The sequence below is a fragment of the Propithecus coquereli genome, unplaced genomic scaffold, assembly GCF_000956105.1.
Source record: "Propithecus coquereli isolate 6110/MARCELLA unplaced genomic scaffold, Pcoq_1.0 Scaffold65, whole genome shotgun sequence".
Classification (NCBI taxonomy): domain Eukaryota; kingdom Metazoa; phylum Chordata; class Mammalia; order Primates; family Indriidae; genus Propithecus; species Propithecus coquereli.
In genome coordinates, this window is record NW_012152507.1 from 218859 (window position 1) to 237308 (window position 18450).

The 18450-nt window shown below is 38.2% G+C and overlaps 1 protein-coding gene across 1 annotated transcript in view; it reads left to right on the plus strand.

The window, feature by feature from the left end:
• The first annotated feature begins 1776 nt into the window (after window positions 1-1776).
• Window positions 1777-18450, plus strand: part of LOC105822936 (chromosome unknown open reading frame, human C4orf51) — a 29806-nt gene continuing 13132 nt past the window's right edge. Inside the window, exons 1-2 of the mRNA XM_012660010.1 lie at window positions 1777-2009; window positions 10678-10754. Of these exons, the coding sequence (XP_012515464.1) occupies window positions 1777-2009; window positions 10678-10754 (310 nt within the window). The remainder of the gene's footprint in view (window positions 2010-10677; window positions 10755-18450) is intronic.

The following is an 18450-nucleotide window of genomic DNA, read 5'->3' on the forward strand; positions in this document are numbered from 1 at the left end:
ACAGACCTGGGCAGCCCCATGCTCCTTCCTTTCCTCCACCCCTTGTCTCCAGCAACTTTTAATCTCACCTGGATTTCTCCAGAAAGCCTTGAACTCCATGAGAAAAAGCAGCTGAGTCGGCAAACATCTGCCTAATTCTTTTTCTAGGACAAAGATGTGCATGTTCCAAATGTCAACATTTTAAGGAAGAAATCTCCAGTGGAACATGCTAACTAGTATCTGCAAATGATCTCATCCTCAGAGAAACACACCACGCAGTGTGTCAAAAGACTTTAAATTCAATTCCTGGAGCAGCATCCTCTGTGTTCAAAGATCAATTGCATCAGACATATGTAACGGTATATGTCAAATACCCCGTGTTCCAACTTATAAGTGGGAGCTAAATAATGTGTCCACATGGCCATAGAGAATGGAACAATAGCCACTGGAGACTTGGAAGGGGAAAAGGGTAGGAGGCTGGGAGGAAGGTGAGGGGTGAAACATTACTTAATGGACACGATGTACACTATTCGGGTGATGGTTACACTAAAAGCCCAGACTTCACCACTACGCACTATATGTAACAAAACTGCACTTGTACCCCCTAAATCTATAAAAAATAAAGAAATAAAATAAAAGCAAATGGGGAAAATGCAGATTCCTGGGCTTTTCCTCAGACCTCAAATAGGCTCTGCCTGTTCAACATGCCCACTGCTGATCAAATCATCTGCGGGAATTCTTTCATTCAATGCTGATGGCGGCTCCGCGGGAAGAGTTGGTGGTCAATACCTGGGGTGGGGGTAATGGCATCAGTATTTATAAAGAATTCCACAGGCTACTCAAATGTGAACAGAGGGTGGAGAATTACTGCTCCAAGAGTTGGTAAAAGAAAGGACAAACGTCGAAAGATCCATTTCATTTTGATTTGCCACTGAAATGCCACTGAATTCTTCGTTAATGTGGAACAGTGAGAATGGCAAACGTATTAACTGGATTTAGAGTAATTATTAGTGAAGGATGGAGGGAATCACGTGAATAGAAGATCGAATGCTACAACTTCTCAACATAAAACAGGTTCACCGTGGCATTTCCATGACCTTGATTCTTAACCATGGCTGCTTTTTAGAATCCTCCAGGATTAAGCTTTTAAAAAATACCAGGGCCTGGGGCCCTCCTCCAGACCAATTAAATCAGAATCCATGGGGTTGGGGCCTGGGATCCTGCTTATTTTAACAGCTCCCGGGTGACTCCAGTGTGCAGCCAGCCGGAACACTCCACGGCTCTATGACACATGAGAAGCTGTTGAGTCACCTGCTATTGTCGACATCACAAGCGGGTCATGTTCTTTTCCAGACACTTGGAGACTAGGTCTTTAGGGGAAATGAATGCGTGGCACTGTCCTTTTGTCTCTTGTTTCCACTTCTTAAACCATCATCATTAGCATTCACTACTTCATTTGTGATAGCAATAATACCCAGATAATTTTGCCACTGATTTTCTTGCCAAAACTATGAAGCAGTCAGTTTTTTAGAGCAAAGTCCAGAAAGTTAGATTAGATCACTTGCAAATTTGTTAGTTAAAATTTGGGGGCACTGGGGGCGGGTAGTATTTGTGGAATTTTGTGATCTGTTGCTTGGCAACTATATCTAAGACAGTTAAGCTTGTGCACTCTGTAAACTGTTGGAGTTAAGAAGTTGGGTGAGCCCGGTCAATTGCTTGCTGCTACTGGAAGGAAATTAATTCTTCATTATGCAGAGGGCATGAAAAGTTGTCATTTAGAGCAGGCCATCCGTAGCTATGTCACACTTCTTCTACTTGACTCCACAGATTCTTCTGCCATTTAGCCCTCTTACTTCTCAAGAGTTTGATCTGATCAGACGCAAGGCTGGAGCATCTTGGCAGAATGAAACACGGTGGTCAGATTCTTCTGTGACAACATACGCAGGCAGTTACCGGAAAAAACAACTGGACAAGTTCACATGCAGCCGGTTTTCTTTCAGAGCAGGACAGCATAAGCCTGAGTGTAAACAGTAAGATTTCTTTGTCATTTGCACCTGGATATATCACTATAAATAGACGAGAGTGCTATTAGGAGAAAGAGGGCATTGTAAACCCCGAGAGATTTCACAGACCTTGACCCTGCATATTTTCCTGTGTAAATGTCAGTGGGAAAAAGAGCTAAGCGTCAGTGACCAGCTGAAATTAGAATTCCAGTCTCTATTTAGTACTCCTGAAATTACATCTACCTACCTACTCAGGAAAGTATACGGATTTGACTAAGTTGTAGATATTTGGAGTTCTCAGCAAAGAGGTGCTCCTGAGAATTTCATTTTGTTTCTTGTATAGTTTTCCCCATTGTCAGGAATTTAAGTTCCCTTAGAGCAGGAAGAAATCAACTAAATTCTCTACTCCGCACCTGTGGATAACAGTGCATGCAAGCACTGAGGGCCCAATAGACATTCTGAGTGTTTACTGAAAGCCAGGCCCTGTGATGGGCCCACAATCAAAAATTTAATTTCAGTTTGCAACTAATAGAAATAAGTCATCAGTGCAAGGGAAGAAGATTTTATCAGTGTCTAGGTGAGGGAGGGACTATTCTCTGTCTGAAAAGATCTCAGTAAAGCAGATTTCCTCTGAGCTGGGTTAGAAGGCAGGCAAGGTGGGCAGCAGAAAAGCACCCTGTGTGGAGGAAAGGGTGTGCACAGTGGCCAAATGGCGTTTAACCCCAAGCACCCCCAGGGAGCTGCAAGGAGCTCAGTGAGTTTGAGACAGAAAGTATAAGTGGGGATGTGGAAAAATGTGAGGACTCGTTATGACATTTGTCCCTCTGTATATTAATTGGTAAATATCTTACCCAAATTCTGGAAACCTATTTGAAAATCAATTGGATTGTTGGCTCCAACTTCAGATGTGAAGAATGACCCACGTAATACCCTATTAAATCCAGGTCTTTTCAAACAAAGTGCTTAAAGCTAGAATGCCTCAGAAGTACTTTCCAACTGGGTGCCTTGTCTGGTTTATTCCAACATACTATAGTTTCTGCATTTTTAATAGCTCTCAAGTATGTTGACACTTCAATTAGCTTGGAAAGTCCCTTTGCAAATTCTGTGATATTTTGAGGTACCTTTTGGCCAGATAGGGGAGTTGTCTTAGTCTGTTTTCTGCTGTTATAACAGAATATCACAGACCGAGTAAATTATAAATAATAGAAGTTTATTTGTCTTGTGGTTCTGGAGGCTGGGAAGTCGAAGAACATGACGCCAGCATCTGGCACAGTCATCCCATGGCAGAAAGATGGAAGGCAGAAGTGAGCACACAAGACAGACTTGCATTATAACAACCCACTCTCAAGATAACCAACCCACTCCCATGATTAATCCATGAGGGTTCTGCTCTCATGATCCAATCACTTTTTATTGGGCTGCCCGCTCCCAACACTGTTGCATCGGGGATTAAGTTTCCAGCACGTGAAATTTTGAGGGACACATTCAAACCATAACAGGAGTCTTTGAGCACTGCTGGGGTTCTTTCTGAAAAGAGTGTTTGAAAGCTGGTGTCCAAACAGACCCATTCACCATGCAGGAAAGAAAGTACTGTATTTAATAACCCTGAAAAAAATGTAGAAAAATGACATTTGGTGAAAATGCATAGAAATTTGAATTTGTTTCTTATTCAAAGTGCGATCATTACGTGAATCATTCCAACCAAGGCGGCCTGTGACATTGCAAACCATGAAAGGGCACAAGCTTGTGTGGTTTATCCATTTTTTGGAATCTCAGAAATGTAAATATATTTTTTGCACAACTACTACTTATTCTATTAGAGGCTAAGAAGAAACAAGTGTTATAAATGAAGATGGAGGGCAGATTGAGCTCATTTTGAAAGTACTGATTATATTCTAAATTTGCTTTTGTTTTTAATCTTTTTCATGGTTAATTTTAGCCCTGAGGACAAATGTCTTTTTAAGTTCTGAGCAAAAACTGTTTGATTAAAATTTTATAAGGCTATAGACAGACATTTTCCACTGCTATAAAATCCGAATTGTCCAAGGGGGATTAATTGAACAATGTATGAAATGACTGATCATTTAAAATGTAAGTCAGAAAAATATTAAAGTATAAAAAACAAATACTCTTTATTCATCATATTTATTCACCATCTACACTGAATATCCATAATGTATAAGACAGAAGAAACTTGGTAGAAGTCTTGATCATTCAGTTCTGTATCAGTTTTAACAGCAAATATGTGAAATTCATAAACATGCAAAAAGAAGGATCCTGCATTTGGAGAATGGAGATCAATGTGGCACTGAATTTAAGCCATTATGGAATATTGGTGTCAATCTCAGTTGTCTGCCAAGGTTCAAATAAGAGAAGAGTTGCATTTTGGAATTCCTAAGACAAGAATATGGTTTGCATATAAATTATTGTCTTGATGTTTTATTTGTTTGTTTATTAATTAAATATTTATTAAAGTCATACTATGTGTAAGGTCTATGTGTAGGTCTGGGGCTATATTCATGATCAAAACATATACAGGTACAGCCCCTGCCTTCATGGAGCATTTAGTCTAGTGAGGGAAATGATCACCAGGGAAACATACACCATTTGTGCTTTGAAGGAAACAAGAGGGAGCTTTGTTAAAAGGAAAGAGGGGTGGAAGTTTCTTACAAAACTAGACATAATCTTATATGATCCAGAAATCATGCTCCTGTGTATTTACCTTACTGATTTTAAAATGTATGTCCATGTGAATGTTGATAGCAGTTTTATTCATAATTGCCAGAAACTATTAATAGAAGGAACCAAGATGTCCTTCTATAGGTGAATGAATAAACAAACTATGGTACCTCCCCAAAATAGAATATTATTCAGTAATAAAAAGAAATGAGATATCAAGGCAGAAAAAGGCATGGATGAATCTGAGATCCATATTCCTAAGTGAAAAATGCCAGTCTGAAAAAAGTCACATACTGTATGATTCCAATGATATGACATTCTGACAAAACAAAATGAAGATGGCAACAGATCAGTGGTTGCCAAGGGATGGAGGAAGAGTTGATTAGGTGAAGCACAGGGATTTTTTAGTTTGTTGAACCTATTCTGAGTGATACTGTAATGGTGACTATAAGACATGATGTATTTGTCAGAACACATAGCACTTTATGGCACAAAGAGTAAACCTTAATATATGCAAATTGAAAAAAATTACTTACGAGGTTGGAGGATCCCAGAATGGAATACAGAATGTAACAAAGGAATCTATATGTACTACAGTTGTATGAAATAAAGTGCTGATCTAAGTAACTTTGGAAATAAGTGGAATTTTTAAGGTTATAAGGCCAAAGAAAATGTACATAAGCACTGTACTGTAGTTGATAAAGTTGTTATCCATGGGGGTTTGAGTAAAAATTCTTGAAACCACTATACATGCATACTGGAATTGAACAGTTAATAATTGGCAGATTGTGGGAGCCAGGTTTATTGCTGTTGGAGTGGGAGATTAAAGATAAGCAAGGGAGAGAGGCCTGAATAATCCATATAGTAATGTATTAGAATTGGATACATCTATATGAACTTATGTTTAGCTTAATATAGATATAGATGGTTACATATAAAAGTATTTATAGATAAGTATGTATACACAGGTTAGTGTGCACACATATATTTCCTTGTTCTTTGGAAGAAAGTCACCATGCTAAGCCCATATTAGCATGGACCATCAGCTAAGAGGGCCTAGAAGCAATACCTTGTCACAATGAACACACCTGGTGCCCAGATTTTGGTTTCTAATACCGTTCTCCAATCAAAGGAACCAGGGTTCCTTGGGGAGATGGCTGATTTTCAGACTGGGGCAGAAGATATACAAGATGAGCCTGGAACATCTCGTAGGGCCAGAAAGGACAAAAGTGCCAAAAAATAAAACAAAAAGAAAGCAAAACAAAAAGCCCACAATAGAGCCAACTGAAAGAGCTCCCCATGGCCAAAGCTAGAAAAAATTTGCACAACAAAATTAAGTAGTATTGGATTGTAACCCAATGTATAAAATAAATGTCCATGAATCAATTCTGGCACAAATAAATGAATGAATAATACAATAATTGAGGAAAAAAGGACAAATCTCCCATGCAGAAGAATTCCAAATAATTTATGTTTACTTTGTGCTTGAGGTGGTGGAGCATAACTCACCACTCCTTAAGTGTGAGCTGTGCATAGTGACTTTCTTCTAATAAATATGGAAAGGGAAAAGAGTAACTTTACAGTGGGGAAACCTGGCAAACACTACCTTAAGCCAGGTGATCAGATTAAGATTGACAATAATAAGCCATATTGATAGTCTATGTCCTTGATATGATTTGATAAGAATGGTAGCTTACCTCTTTGGTCTTCCTGTCTAAAACATATTATCCTCATCTAATCATGAGAAAGACATCAGAGAAATCCCAATTTAGGGACATCCTACAAAACACCTGGTTATTAATCATCATGTTGTCAAGGTTATAAAAACAAGGACTGTCTGAGAAACTGTCACTAGTATGAGGAGCATAACGTGATATGACTACTAAATGTAACATGGTATCCGAGATGGGATCCTGGAATAGAAGGAGGACGTTAGGGAAAACTTAGGAAATCTGAATGAAGTATGGACTCTAGTTAAAAATATGTCATCATTGGTTTATTAGTTTTTACAAATATGCCATAGTAATATAAGATACTAACAATACAGAAACCTAGGTGTGTGGTATAGGAAAACTTTCTGTATTACCTTCACAATATTTCTGTTAATCTGAAGGTATTCTGAAATTGAAATTTTATTTTTTAAAAAAGGGTCTGAGCTAATGCAATAAGGCAACAAAAGGAAAGAAATGGTATATAGTTGGGAAATGAAAAAAACAAAACTATCTTTATTTGCAGATGACATGATTATTTATATAGAAAATCTAAAAGAATCAGCAAAACAAAAAATTATCCTGGAACTAATAAGCAATTACAGCAAGATTGTAGGACACAAAGTTAATATACAAAAGTCAATTGTTTTCTATATACAAGCAATGAACAAGTGGAATTTGAAATAAAAAACACAACACCATTTACATTGGCATCCCCTAAAATGAAATACTTAGGTATAAATCTAACAAAATATGTACAAGATCTATATAAAGAAAACAAAAAATTCTGATGAAATAAATTAAAAAATAACTAAATAAATGGAGAGTTTTTTCATGTCCATAGATAGGAAGATTCAATACTGTCCAACATCTGTTCTTCCCAACGTGGTCTACGGATTCAATGAAATCATAATCAAAATTCCAAAAAGTTAGTCTTAGTTTGTGATTCTAAAGTTTATATGGAGGGAAAAAGACCAAGAATGGCCAACACAATATTGAAGGAAAAGAACAAAGTTGGAGGACTGATACTACCCAACTTCAATACTTACTATAAAGCTACAGTAATCAAGACAGTGTAGTACTGGCAAAAGAATAAATGAATAGATCAATGGAACAGAATAGCGAGCCCAGAAATAGACCCACATAAATACAGTCAACTGATCTTTAACAAGGGAGCATATTCTTATGATCAGAAAACAATGGGAAATGCTGTTTGGAAGAGGGTGAAAAATCTGTTCTAGCTACATGGCTACCTGATATTACACATGATGTCACTTAAAGGGCTTCTAAGTAGTCACTCTGTCAGAAGACACTGGATGTTCATGGGGGGTTCCCCTCTACTCTCCTTTATACTGCAAGATAAAGTTTATTTCTCTATGCCAACCTTGATCTCCCTCAATCAGCCTCATAGACACTTAGGAGGAATATAAGCCCAGAAAAGAGGAAAAGTTGTGATAACTGTAGCTAGACCTTTAGAATAGTCCCAGATTATTTGAAAAACAGTGATTTTACTTTCTGAATTCGTACTTACAGAGACAAATCCCTGAGTGAAAAAACAGCCAACATGTTGGGTAATGCTTCTCAAATCAAGTGGCACTGTGCCAGGGCTCACTGAAAGCCACAGGAGAAATAGGGAGTATCAGTTTGTTATAGCAGCAATAGAAAATTAACACAGGTGGAATGGAGAGCAGAAACATTTTTATAATAAAGAAAAATTTTGATAAATTTTTACAATAAAGGAAAATTAGCACAATATGAATTTTTTATAAATGCACAAATTAAAGCAGGAAATAAAAAATTAGTACTTATCAGGAACAGTTAAAAATGATTTTTTAAAAATGTGGCATACACTATGGCTAAATCATGTCTCTGGGAATCAATGTAATTAAAGATGTGTAAGATCTCCACACAGAAAACTAGAAAACATTCGTGAGAGAAAGTAAAGAACATCTAAGTAAATGGAGAGATAAACCATGTTCATGGATTGAAAGACAACATTGTACAAATGTCAGTTATCCTCAAATTGATTGATAGATTCAATACCATTTCAATAGGTGTTTTTCATGGAATTTGACAAGATGATTCTAAAATTTATTTGGAAATATAAAGGGCCAGGAAGCTGGGACATTCTCACAAAAGAACAAGGTAAGAAGGCCTGTTTTACAGATAACAAATTAATTATAAAGCTTCAGTAATTAATGCAGGGTGGTATTATGGCACTAGAATAAACAAAGACCAATGGAACAGAATAAAAAGCCAAGAGACAGACTCATGCATATATGAGCACTTGATTTATCAAAAAAAGGTGGCAGAGCAGTAGAGAAAGGCCATGTTTTCAACTCCAGGTGGATTACTTCAGGTGAATTAAAGACCAAAATGTAAAAGGCAAATCAATGAGATGACAATTAGATGACCATTAGATGACAATATAGAGAATATCTTGATGTTCTTGAGATTGCCGAAGATTTCTCAAACAGAACACAAAAAGCACTAAACACAAAGAAAATCAGAAAAATTGGACTACCTTAAAATTAAGTATTAATAGTTCTGTTCAATCAAATACATAAAGGTATAAAAAGGCAAGCCACGGAAAGGAAGAAGATATTTTCAACTCAGTGACTGATTCAAAGGGCTTGGATCTATGAGACAGATGATAAATAGATACAAATGAAGAACTCCTAAAAATTAGTACCAAAACAGATAACACACTAGAAAAATGGGAAAGAAGCTTCAAAATGAAATTAATAAACCAAGATACCCAAATAAGCAGTAAACATATCAAAGGGGTTCAACCACATTAGCAATCAGGAAATGCAAATTAAAATCACAATGAACTTACTCTACGCACCCTCTAGAAAGTTTAAAATTTAAATGACCATCAGTACTTAGTGTTGCTAAGGATGTGGAAGAATGAGATCTCTCATATACAGCTAGAGGGATGTACACTGATACAGCTTTTTAGAAAACTATTTGGTCTTATCTTCTAAAGTTGACTCTATGGATATCCTAAGACTTAGCAATTTTACTCCTAAGTATATAACCAACTGAAATATATTCGCACATGTTGTACCAAGAGACATGTACAAGAATGTCTATAGCAGTATTTTTCATAATAGCCAAAAAACCAAAAACAAGTGAATTGTAGAATAAACACTATTCATCAACAGCAGAATATGTAGACAGTGGTGAGTTCATATGATGGAATAATAATATATAGCAATGAATAAGAACAAACTATGGTTACACTCAATAATGTACACATTCTGAGCCAGAAGCAATTATACATACTATATAATTCTGTTTATATAAAATTCAAAAAAAACAGCCCAAACCAAACTGTTTGGTGATAAAAAACAAAGAAAATAGAGAAGTGAAGAAGTGATTCCCATAGAAGTCAGGAAACTGACCCACTGACTACCTGTATCAGAGCCATCTGTCCCAAACTACTGAAAAATAATTACTGGGAGTTGAGCTCATAAATCTGCATATTTAAATTAATACCTTCGGGTGATTCAATTGCTGGTGAAGATTAGAAGAAGGAAGATGCAAGGTGGACCACCAGCCACTGTCTCAGGGATGATTAGGGCTGGTTTGTGGGCTGAATACACATATAGGAGCGTTTTAGGACTCTAGCCTGGCATAATTTCATTCTACCCCTACCTCATACAGAAAGTTATAGCTTCCTGAAGGTTGGAGACCCTCTTCCCTCAATCAGAGGCCATAAAACAATTATCACCATCTGTTTGTACTTGAGGAGTTGATAACTTTGTTCATTCTGTTACAAAATAACTCCTGCTTGCTTAAAAAGGGTGTTCTGTCTGGATTCGGGGAAATGGAGATGCAGATGTGTTTGAAAGGATAGACATTGCATTTACGAGTCTCGAAATTACTCCACTGATAATTAAGTTTTCAGTTTTATTTGGAAATAAGCATAATAACTGTAATCTTTCATATTCCATTCATAGCGCTTATCTTATTTTAAAAACAACTCCCTAGAAAAACACTCATAAATCCTGTTGAAATACTTATAAACTTAATGTGTGAGCTTTTCATACACAGAAGTTGAAAATTTTATCCTTTTATGACAAATCAGAGAACAAATCGCTAAAGACAAGAGAAATTCTCATTTGCGTTGATTTAATGGGAGTGTGGGGTTATGGTTGGGAGTGCGGAAAGAGGGAAGAGAAGCAGCAAAAGTTTAAGAAGCCAAATGAAAAAATTGAGTGAAATCCCTATAAATCTGTAGGCTTCATGTGATTTATAAATCCATAAACTTATAACTTGTTTCTTCTACTTGCTTTCTTTAGGATGCCATTGCCAAACAGGTCTGCCTGGAATCTGCCACTCCGCCAGGCCAGTACCCAGGAGACTACGGATGTTAAAGGTAAGTGCAACATGATCAGTTTTTCTGAGCCCTTTTGCCCAGGTTACTGTGTTTCTTTTAGGTTCTTTCTCCCCCCAGCTTTACTGAGGTATGATTGACAAATAAAAATTATATATATTTGAGATGTACAACATAATGTTCGGATATATGTATATATTGTGAAATGATTACCACAATCAAGCTAATAGCATATCAGTCACTTCATAAAGTTACCGTGTGTGTGTGTGTGTGTGTGTGTGTGTGTGTGTGTGTGTGTGTGTTTGTATGTGGGGGGGTTAGGGGGGTGTGTAGTGAGAACACTTGCGATCTACTCTCAGCAAATTTCAAGTATACATTTTTATTAACCATAATCACTGTGCTGTACATTAGATCCCCAGAACTTCTTTACCTTTCACTGAAAGTTTGGACCCTTTGACCAACATCTCCCCATTGCCCTCACCCTACAGCTCCTGGTAACCACCATTCTACTCTCTGTTTCTATTAAGTTTGACTTTTTTACATTTGACGTATAAGTGAGATCATGCAGTATTTGTATTTCTGTGCCTGGCTTATTTCACTTAGCGTAAGGTCCTCCAGGTTCATTCACATTGTCACAAGTGGCAGGATTTTCTTTTTTTTTAAGGCTGAATAGTATTATTATATGTATATACCACATTTTCTTCATCCATTCATTAGTGGACACTTAGGTTGTTTCTATATCTTGACTACCGTGAATAATGACGCAATGAACACGGGAGTGCAGATATCTCTTCAAGATAATGAATTTGTTTCCTTTGGACATGTATCAGTGGGATTGCTGGATCACATAGTAATTCCATTTTTAATTTTTTGAGAAACTTCTATACTGTTTTCCATAATGGCTGTACCAATTTACATTCCCACCAACAGTGCACAAGGGTTCCCTCTTCACCACATCTTTGCCGACACTTGTTATCATTTGACTTTTTCATAGTAGCCATCCTAACAGGTGTGAGGTGATATTTGACTGTGGTGTTGATTTCCACTTCCCATTTCCCTGATGATCATTGATGTTGAGAGCATTTTTATAATATACACTTTTCGGCCATTTGTATGTGTTCTTTGGAAAAATGTCCATTCAAGTCATTTGCCAATTTTTTTTATCAGGTTATTTGTTATTGAGTTATACGAGTGCCTTTTATGTTTTGGATATTAACCCCATATCTGAGATATGGTTTGCAATTATTTTCTCCCATTCTGTAGGATGTCTTTTCATTTTGTTGATAATTTCTTTTCTGGTGCAGAAACATTTTAGTTTGATATAGTCTCACTTGTTTATTTTTGCTCTAGTTGCCTTTGCTATTGATGTCACATTCCCCCCAAAAAACAAACAAACAAACATACAAAAAAACCAGCAAGTGCTGATGGAGAAGCTGCAGTAAGCTATCCAGAAGATCTAGCTAAGATAATTGACGAAGGTGGCTACCCTAAACAGATTTTCAATGTAGATCAAACAGCCTGATTTTGGAAGAAGATGCCATCTAGAACTTTTCATAGCTAGAGAGAAGTCAAGACCTGGCTTCAAAACTTCAAAGGACAGGCTGATTCTCTTATTAGGGGCTAATGCAGCTGGTGACTTTAAGTTGAACCCAATGCTCATTTTCCATTCTGAAAATCCTAGGTCGCTTAAACATTGAGCTAAATCTACTCAGCCTCTGCTCTATAAATGGAACAACAAAGCTTGGGTGACAGCACATCTGTTTACAGCATGGTTTACTGAATATTTTAAGCCTACTGTTGAGAACTACTGCTCAGAAAAAAAGATTCCTTTCAAAATATTACTGCTCATTGACAATGCACTCGGACACGTATGAGCTCTTATAGAGATGTACAAGGATATTCATGTTGTTTTCATGCCTGCTAACACAATATTCATTCTGCAGTCTGTGGATCAAGTAGTAATTTTGACTTTTAAGTCTTATAACTTAAGAAATACATTTTATAAGGCTAGAGCTGCCACAGAGATTCTTCTGATGGATTTGGGCAAAGTTAATTGAAAACCTTCTGGAATGCACTCACCATTCTAGATGCCATCAGGAACATTCATGATTCATGGGAGAAGGTCAAAATTTCAACATTAATAGGAGTTTGGAAGATGTCGATTCCAGTCCTCATGGATGACTTTGAGGAGCTTAAGAATTCAGTGGAGGGCCGGGCGCGGTGGCTCACGCCTGTAATCCTAGCACTCTGGGAGGCCAAGGCGGGCAGATTGTTTGAGCTCAGGAGTTCGAGACCAGCCTGAGCAAGAGCGAGACCCCATCTCTACCAAAAATAGAAAGAAATTAATCGGACAACTAAAAATATATAGAAAAAATTAGCCGGGCATGGTGGCGCATGCCTGTAGTCCCCCTACTCGGGAGGCTGGGGCAGTAGGATCACTTGAGCCCAGGAGTTTGAGGTTGCTGTGAGCTAGGCTGACGCCACGGCACTCACTCTAGCCAGGGCAACAGAGTGAGACTCTGTCTCAAAAAAAAAAAAAAAAAAGAATTCAGTGGATGTCTGCAGATGTGGTGGAAACAGCAAGAGAACTAGAAGTGGAGCCTTAAGATGGGAAGAGCCTTAAGACTGAATGGCTGCAATCTTATGAGTTAAATGGATGAGGAGTTGCTTCTTATGGATGAGCAAGAAAAGTGGTTTCTTGAGATGGAATCTACTCCTGGTGAAGACACTTCGAACATTGTTGAAATGACAACAAAGGATTTAGAATATTACATGAACTGAATTGATAAAGCAGCAGCAGAGTTTGAGAGGACTGACTCCAGTTTTGAAAGAAGTTCTACCGTGGGTAAAATGCTATCAAACTGCATCAGATGCTACAGAGAAATCTTTCGTGAAAGGAAGAGTCAATCAATGTGGCAAACTTCATTGTTGTCTTACTGTAAGAAATATCTACAGCCACCCCAAACTTCAGCAACCACCGCCCGATCAATCAGCAGCCATCAACATCAAGGCAAGACCCTCCACCAGCAAAATGATTATGACTTGCTGAAGGCTCATATATTAGTGTTTTTTTTACCAATAAAATATTTTTAATTAAAGTATTTCCATTTTTAAGACATACTGCTATCACACATTTAATAGGCTACAGTATAATATAAACATAACTTCTATATGCAATGGGAAGCAAAAAATTCATGTTACTCATTTGATTGATACTCACTTTATTACAGTGGTCTGGAACTGAACCCACACCATCTCTGAGGTATAGCCATATACAACACAATTTTATGGGATATGTATAGATAGTAAAAAGTTACTAAATGAAGAAAATTAACATATCTATCATTTCACATAGTTATGCATTTTTTTTGTTTTTGTGGCAAGAGCAGCTAAAATCTACTTATTTAGCATAAACCCCATATGCAGTACAATTTTATTACCTACGGTCCTCATGTTGTATATTAGATTTCTAGACTTGTTCACCCTATATATCTGCTACTTTGTATCCTCTGACCTACCTATTCTGGTTGTTGTTTGATTTCTATCTCTTTGCTGAAATTCTCATTTCATTCATGTATTGTTTTCCTGATTTCTCTGAATTGTCTGTGTTCTCTTGCAGCTTGCTATGCTTCCTTAAAACAATTATTTTGAATTATTTGTCAGGAAATTTATAGATCTTCATGGGAGGGTTTGGTTACTGGAAAATTATGGTGTTTCTTTGGTGGTATCATGTTTCCTTGATTTTTCATATTCCCTATGTCTTGAGTTTCTGTCTTCACGTTTGAAGATGCAGTCATGTCCTCCAGTCTCTCCTGACTGGCCTCAGGATAGAAAACTGTCACCAGTCAGCTCAGAGAGGGATTTTGAGGCTCTCTCTCAGACCTTTTCTATGCATGCACCTGCTCCATGCTTCTTGCTCCCTCTTTGGAGGGAATTCTTAAGATTGTATGCCTTCTCTCAATCCTGAAAAGCCAGGCCAGATGCTGAGAGCCTCCTGTTTGTTTTCCCAGGGGAGGTGCCCTGAAATGGTCAAATTTCTCCCAATCCCATGGAGTTGGGCTGTCTGTCTGTGCATGCCATCCAGCCGAGGCTTACACGCTGTATCCACGGGGATGCATGTGAGGAACAGGCTACAGGGTGGAGATAGTGAAGCACGTGGGACAATGGTGGTGCCTCTGGGTTAGTTGGGGTGGTCTGCAGGTGAAGCAACCCAAGCAGCATATGGGTGAGCGTTCTGATGAAGTCCCTGAAGCGGAAAGTAGGACCCATGGCCTTTTGTGGAGTTCCGAACCTTGGCTGCTGTGAGTCCCTGCCCATCTTCCCTGCTCTCAGCCTCCCTCAACCACTCAGCTGTGCTAACTACCTCAATATTCTGTGTGAGGTGAGAAAGAAGTCAGCCTCTTGGGCAGTGTCAAGCACGGCTGGAGGAGCCCGGTGCTCACTCACTACACTCTCACTTTTTCCCGTGGAAGACATCATGGGCTCAGGAGATGTCTCTCGGCATGGAGTTGTGCTGCCCTGGGGGAAGGCTGACAAAGGTAAAGGGAAATTGTTCTTTTTACCCTCTTCAAGGCATCTATTCTTGGAATTTTTATTCCAATAGTGTGCTGGAACTTCTCTACTAGACACATGGGCTCCCACAAAGGTACTGTCATCTGTGGGTGGTTGTCAAAATCAATACTTCCAGGGGAAGATGATGGTAGAAAACTCCTATTCCACCATCTTACTGAAATCACTCTCCTCTCCCTTTAGGATCTTGATTATAGCCCATATGGCTCCCATTTGCCTAATAAAGGCAAGAAAACGACCATGTTCCCCTCTGGATATGTGGCTCTTAAAAATGACAGTTCTTCCAAGGCAAAAAAAAAGTTTCTTCTTTATATTAATCCCAGAATGTAACTTCCACCAGAGCTTGGAGTGCTAGATAATATAATCTGAGCTTTACTGGGTACACCAAAGAACTAAGAATAGAAACCAAAACTATTAGGTTGGTGTAAGTAATTGCAGTTTCAGACTGTGAATTTTAAATCGTTATAACTAGGTTCAAACACATCTTTATGAATCAAAATAGGAACCATTACAAGCAACACATTTTTGCCAATGAGAATAAGTTAGTGTATTCTGTAGCTTAAAAATCCTTGCTTCAGGATTCCATGAACTCTTGGAGAGCATTTTCTGCATCCTGTTTGTTGTGGATGCGTTTTCCCTGCAGAAAGTTGTGGAGACACTTGAAGAAGTGGTAGTCAGTTGGTAAGAGGTCAGGTGAATATGGCAGATGAGGCAAAACTTCATAGCCCAATTCATTCAAGTTTTGAAACGTTGGTTGTGGGACGTGCGGTCGGGCGTTGTCCTGGAGAAGAATTGGGCCCTTTCTGTTTACCAATGTCAGCTGCAGGCATTGCAGTTTTCAGTGCATCTCATCGATTTGCTGAGCACACTTCTCAGATGGAATGGTTTCACCAGGATTCAGAAAGCTGTAGTGGATCAGACTGGCAGCAGAACACCAAACAGTGACCATGACCTTTTTTGGTGCAAGTTTGGCTTTGGGAAGTGTTTTGGTGCTTCTTCTCAGTCCATCCACCGAGATGGTCATCGCACGTTGTTGTATAAAGTCCATTTTCTGTCGCACGTCACAATCCAATCAAGAAATGGTTCTCTGTTGTTGCGTAAAAGAAGAGAAGATGACACTTCAAAATGACAATTATTTTGATTTTCGGTCAGCTCATGAGGCACCCACTTATCGAGCTTTTTCACCTTTCCAATTTGCTTCAAATGCTGAACGACCATAGAATGGTCAATGTTGAGTTCTTTGGCAACTTCTTGTGTAGTTATGAGAGGATCAGCTTTGATGATTGCTCTCAATTTGTCGTTTTCAACTTCTGGTGGCCGGCCACTGTGCTCTTCATCTTCAAGGCTCTCATCTCCTTTGCAAAACTTCTTGAACCACCACTGCACTGTGCGCTCGTTAGCAGGTCCTGGGCCAAATGGATTGTTAATGTTACAAGTTGTCTCTGCTGCTTTAGGATCCATTTTGAACTCGAATAAGAAAAGCGCTCGAATTTGCTTTTTGTCTAACATTATTTCCATAGTCTAAAATAAATATAAAATAAACAGCTAGTAACAAGTCATTAGCAAAGAAACAGAAAGCAAGAAATGTACATTAAAATGATGTATAACATAACCACATTTAAGAATGTATTCCAATATCAAATAGAAAATTTCAACAATGCCAAAAACCGCAATTACTTTTGCACCAACCTTAATATAAACCATCAACTCATAAACTATATTTATATCTATAGCCACCTCCACTCTGTTTTAGTTAAATTAGGTTAACACTAGCTGCTATAATAGATAAACCCCCAAATTCTAGGTGCTTACCACAACAAAAGATTTTTTTCTTCTTTATACAAGGGCCAAGGTGGCTGTTCTGCAGGTAGACTCTCTTCATGGTGATTTAGGGACACAGACTTCCTTCCTCTTGGGATGCTACCTTCCCCTGGGGCTCTAGAGTCCTTTGTCTCCATCTGGCAGGTGGGAGATGAAGGGTAGGGAAGGCACAAACACTCTTTCTGCATTTCAGCCTGGGAGTGACATGCATTACTGATGCTCACATCCCAATGCAATGCAAGACGGCTCAGAAATGGATTCCTCGACTAGGCAGCCACATTCTGGCAACAACTGCACTCTATGGAAGGGAACATACTCTGATTTTGAGAAGGGAACACAATAGATTTTTCCACATAATTTCAATCTCTCAGGATTGATTCTTCGAAGGTTTAATAAGACCAATGATTGTAATCCCAAATTGGGATTTTTAGCACTTTATAAAATATTCTGGTAATGTTTGCCCATTTGCTGTATTATTTAAAGTTTGGATGGAGGGTGACAGTGGATGGTGGAAAAAGTTATCCTGCAGCCTTTGGGGTTTTCCTAAATAATGGAGATAAAGGTTTTTAATGGTTGCCTTGGACAATCACTGTTCTTCTGGCTTTCCTAATACAATTTGACTTTATGGGAATAGTACATGTGAGGTGGGTTTTATGTGTTCCTCTGCGGTTTGCTGAGGCAAGAGGACAGGACAGCTGACCATTTGTGTTATTGTTAAAATCAGGAAAGACTTTCTTTCTCCCCTTTGCAGTAAAGAACATAAAATTGAAACACTCTACATAGCTTGGAGACAAGTCTGAGCTCGTGTATGGGAAATTAAACAGCCTGATCACATCATTCATAGTAAGTCAAGGTGACAGTGCATCTGATCTGTAGCACAAAGTACAATCTTATTACATTCACATTGATATTTGTGCCTTTCAGAATTCTGATTAACCTCACTAATCACCTGAGGCTTGCCAGAGCTGCTGAGCAGTGCTGCAGTTGGGTGGGAGTGAGTGTTTGCAGGGTGGTAACATGAGCAGCAAAAGTGATTTACCACTCTACAACAGGTGTTACTTTGTTTTCCTATCTCATCTCCAATTGTTATGGTAAAGTATTGGTAGGAGGAAAGGTAGAAATGACATATATATATATTCATAATGATGATGTCAATTTACCTTTTTCAGAAATTCTCCTCAAATGGTCATTTTAATATAATTGATGGCTTCTCTCTTCATTTAGAGGTGATAGTAAATCAAGGCAGAATTATTGAATTTACCCAAATGATACCTGCTCCTTGCAGTTCTTTTTCATTTCCAAGTCTAATTTTTGGATTATCAGTGTTAATTTTGCTAGAACTCCCTAA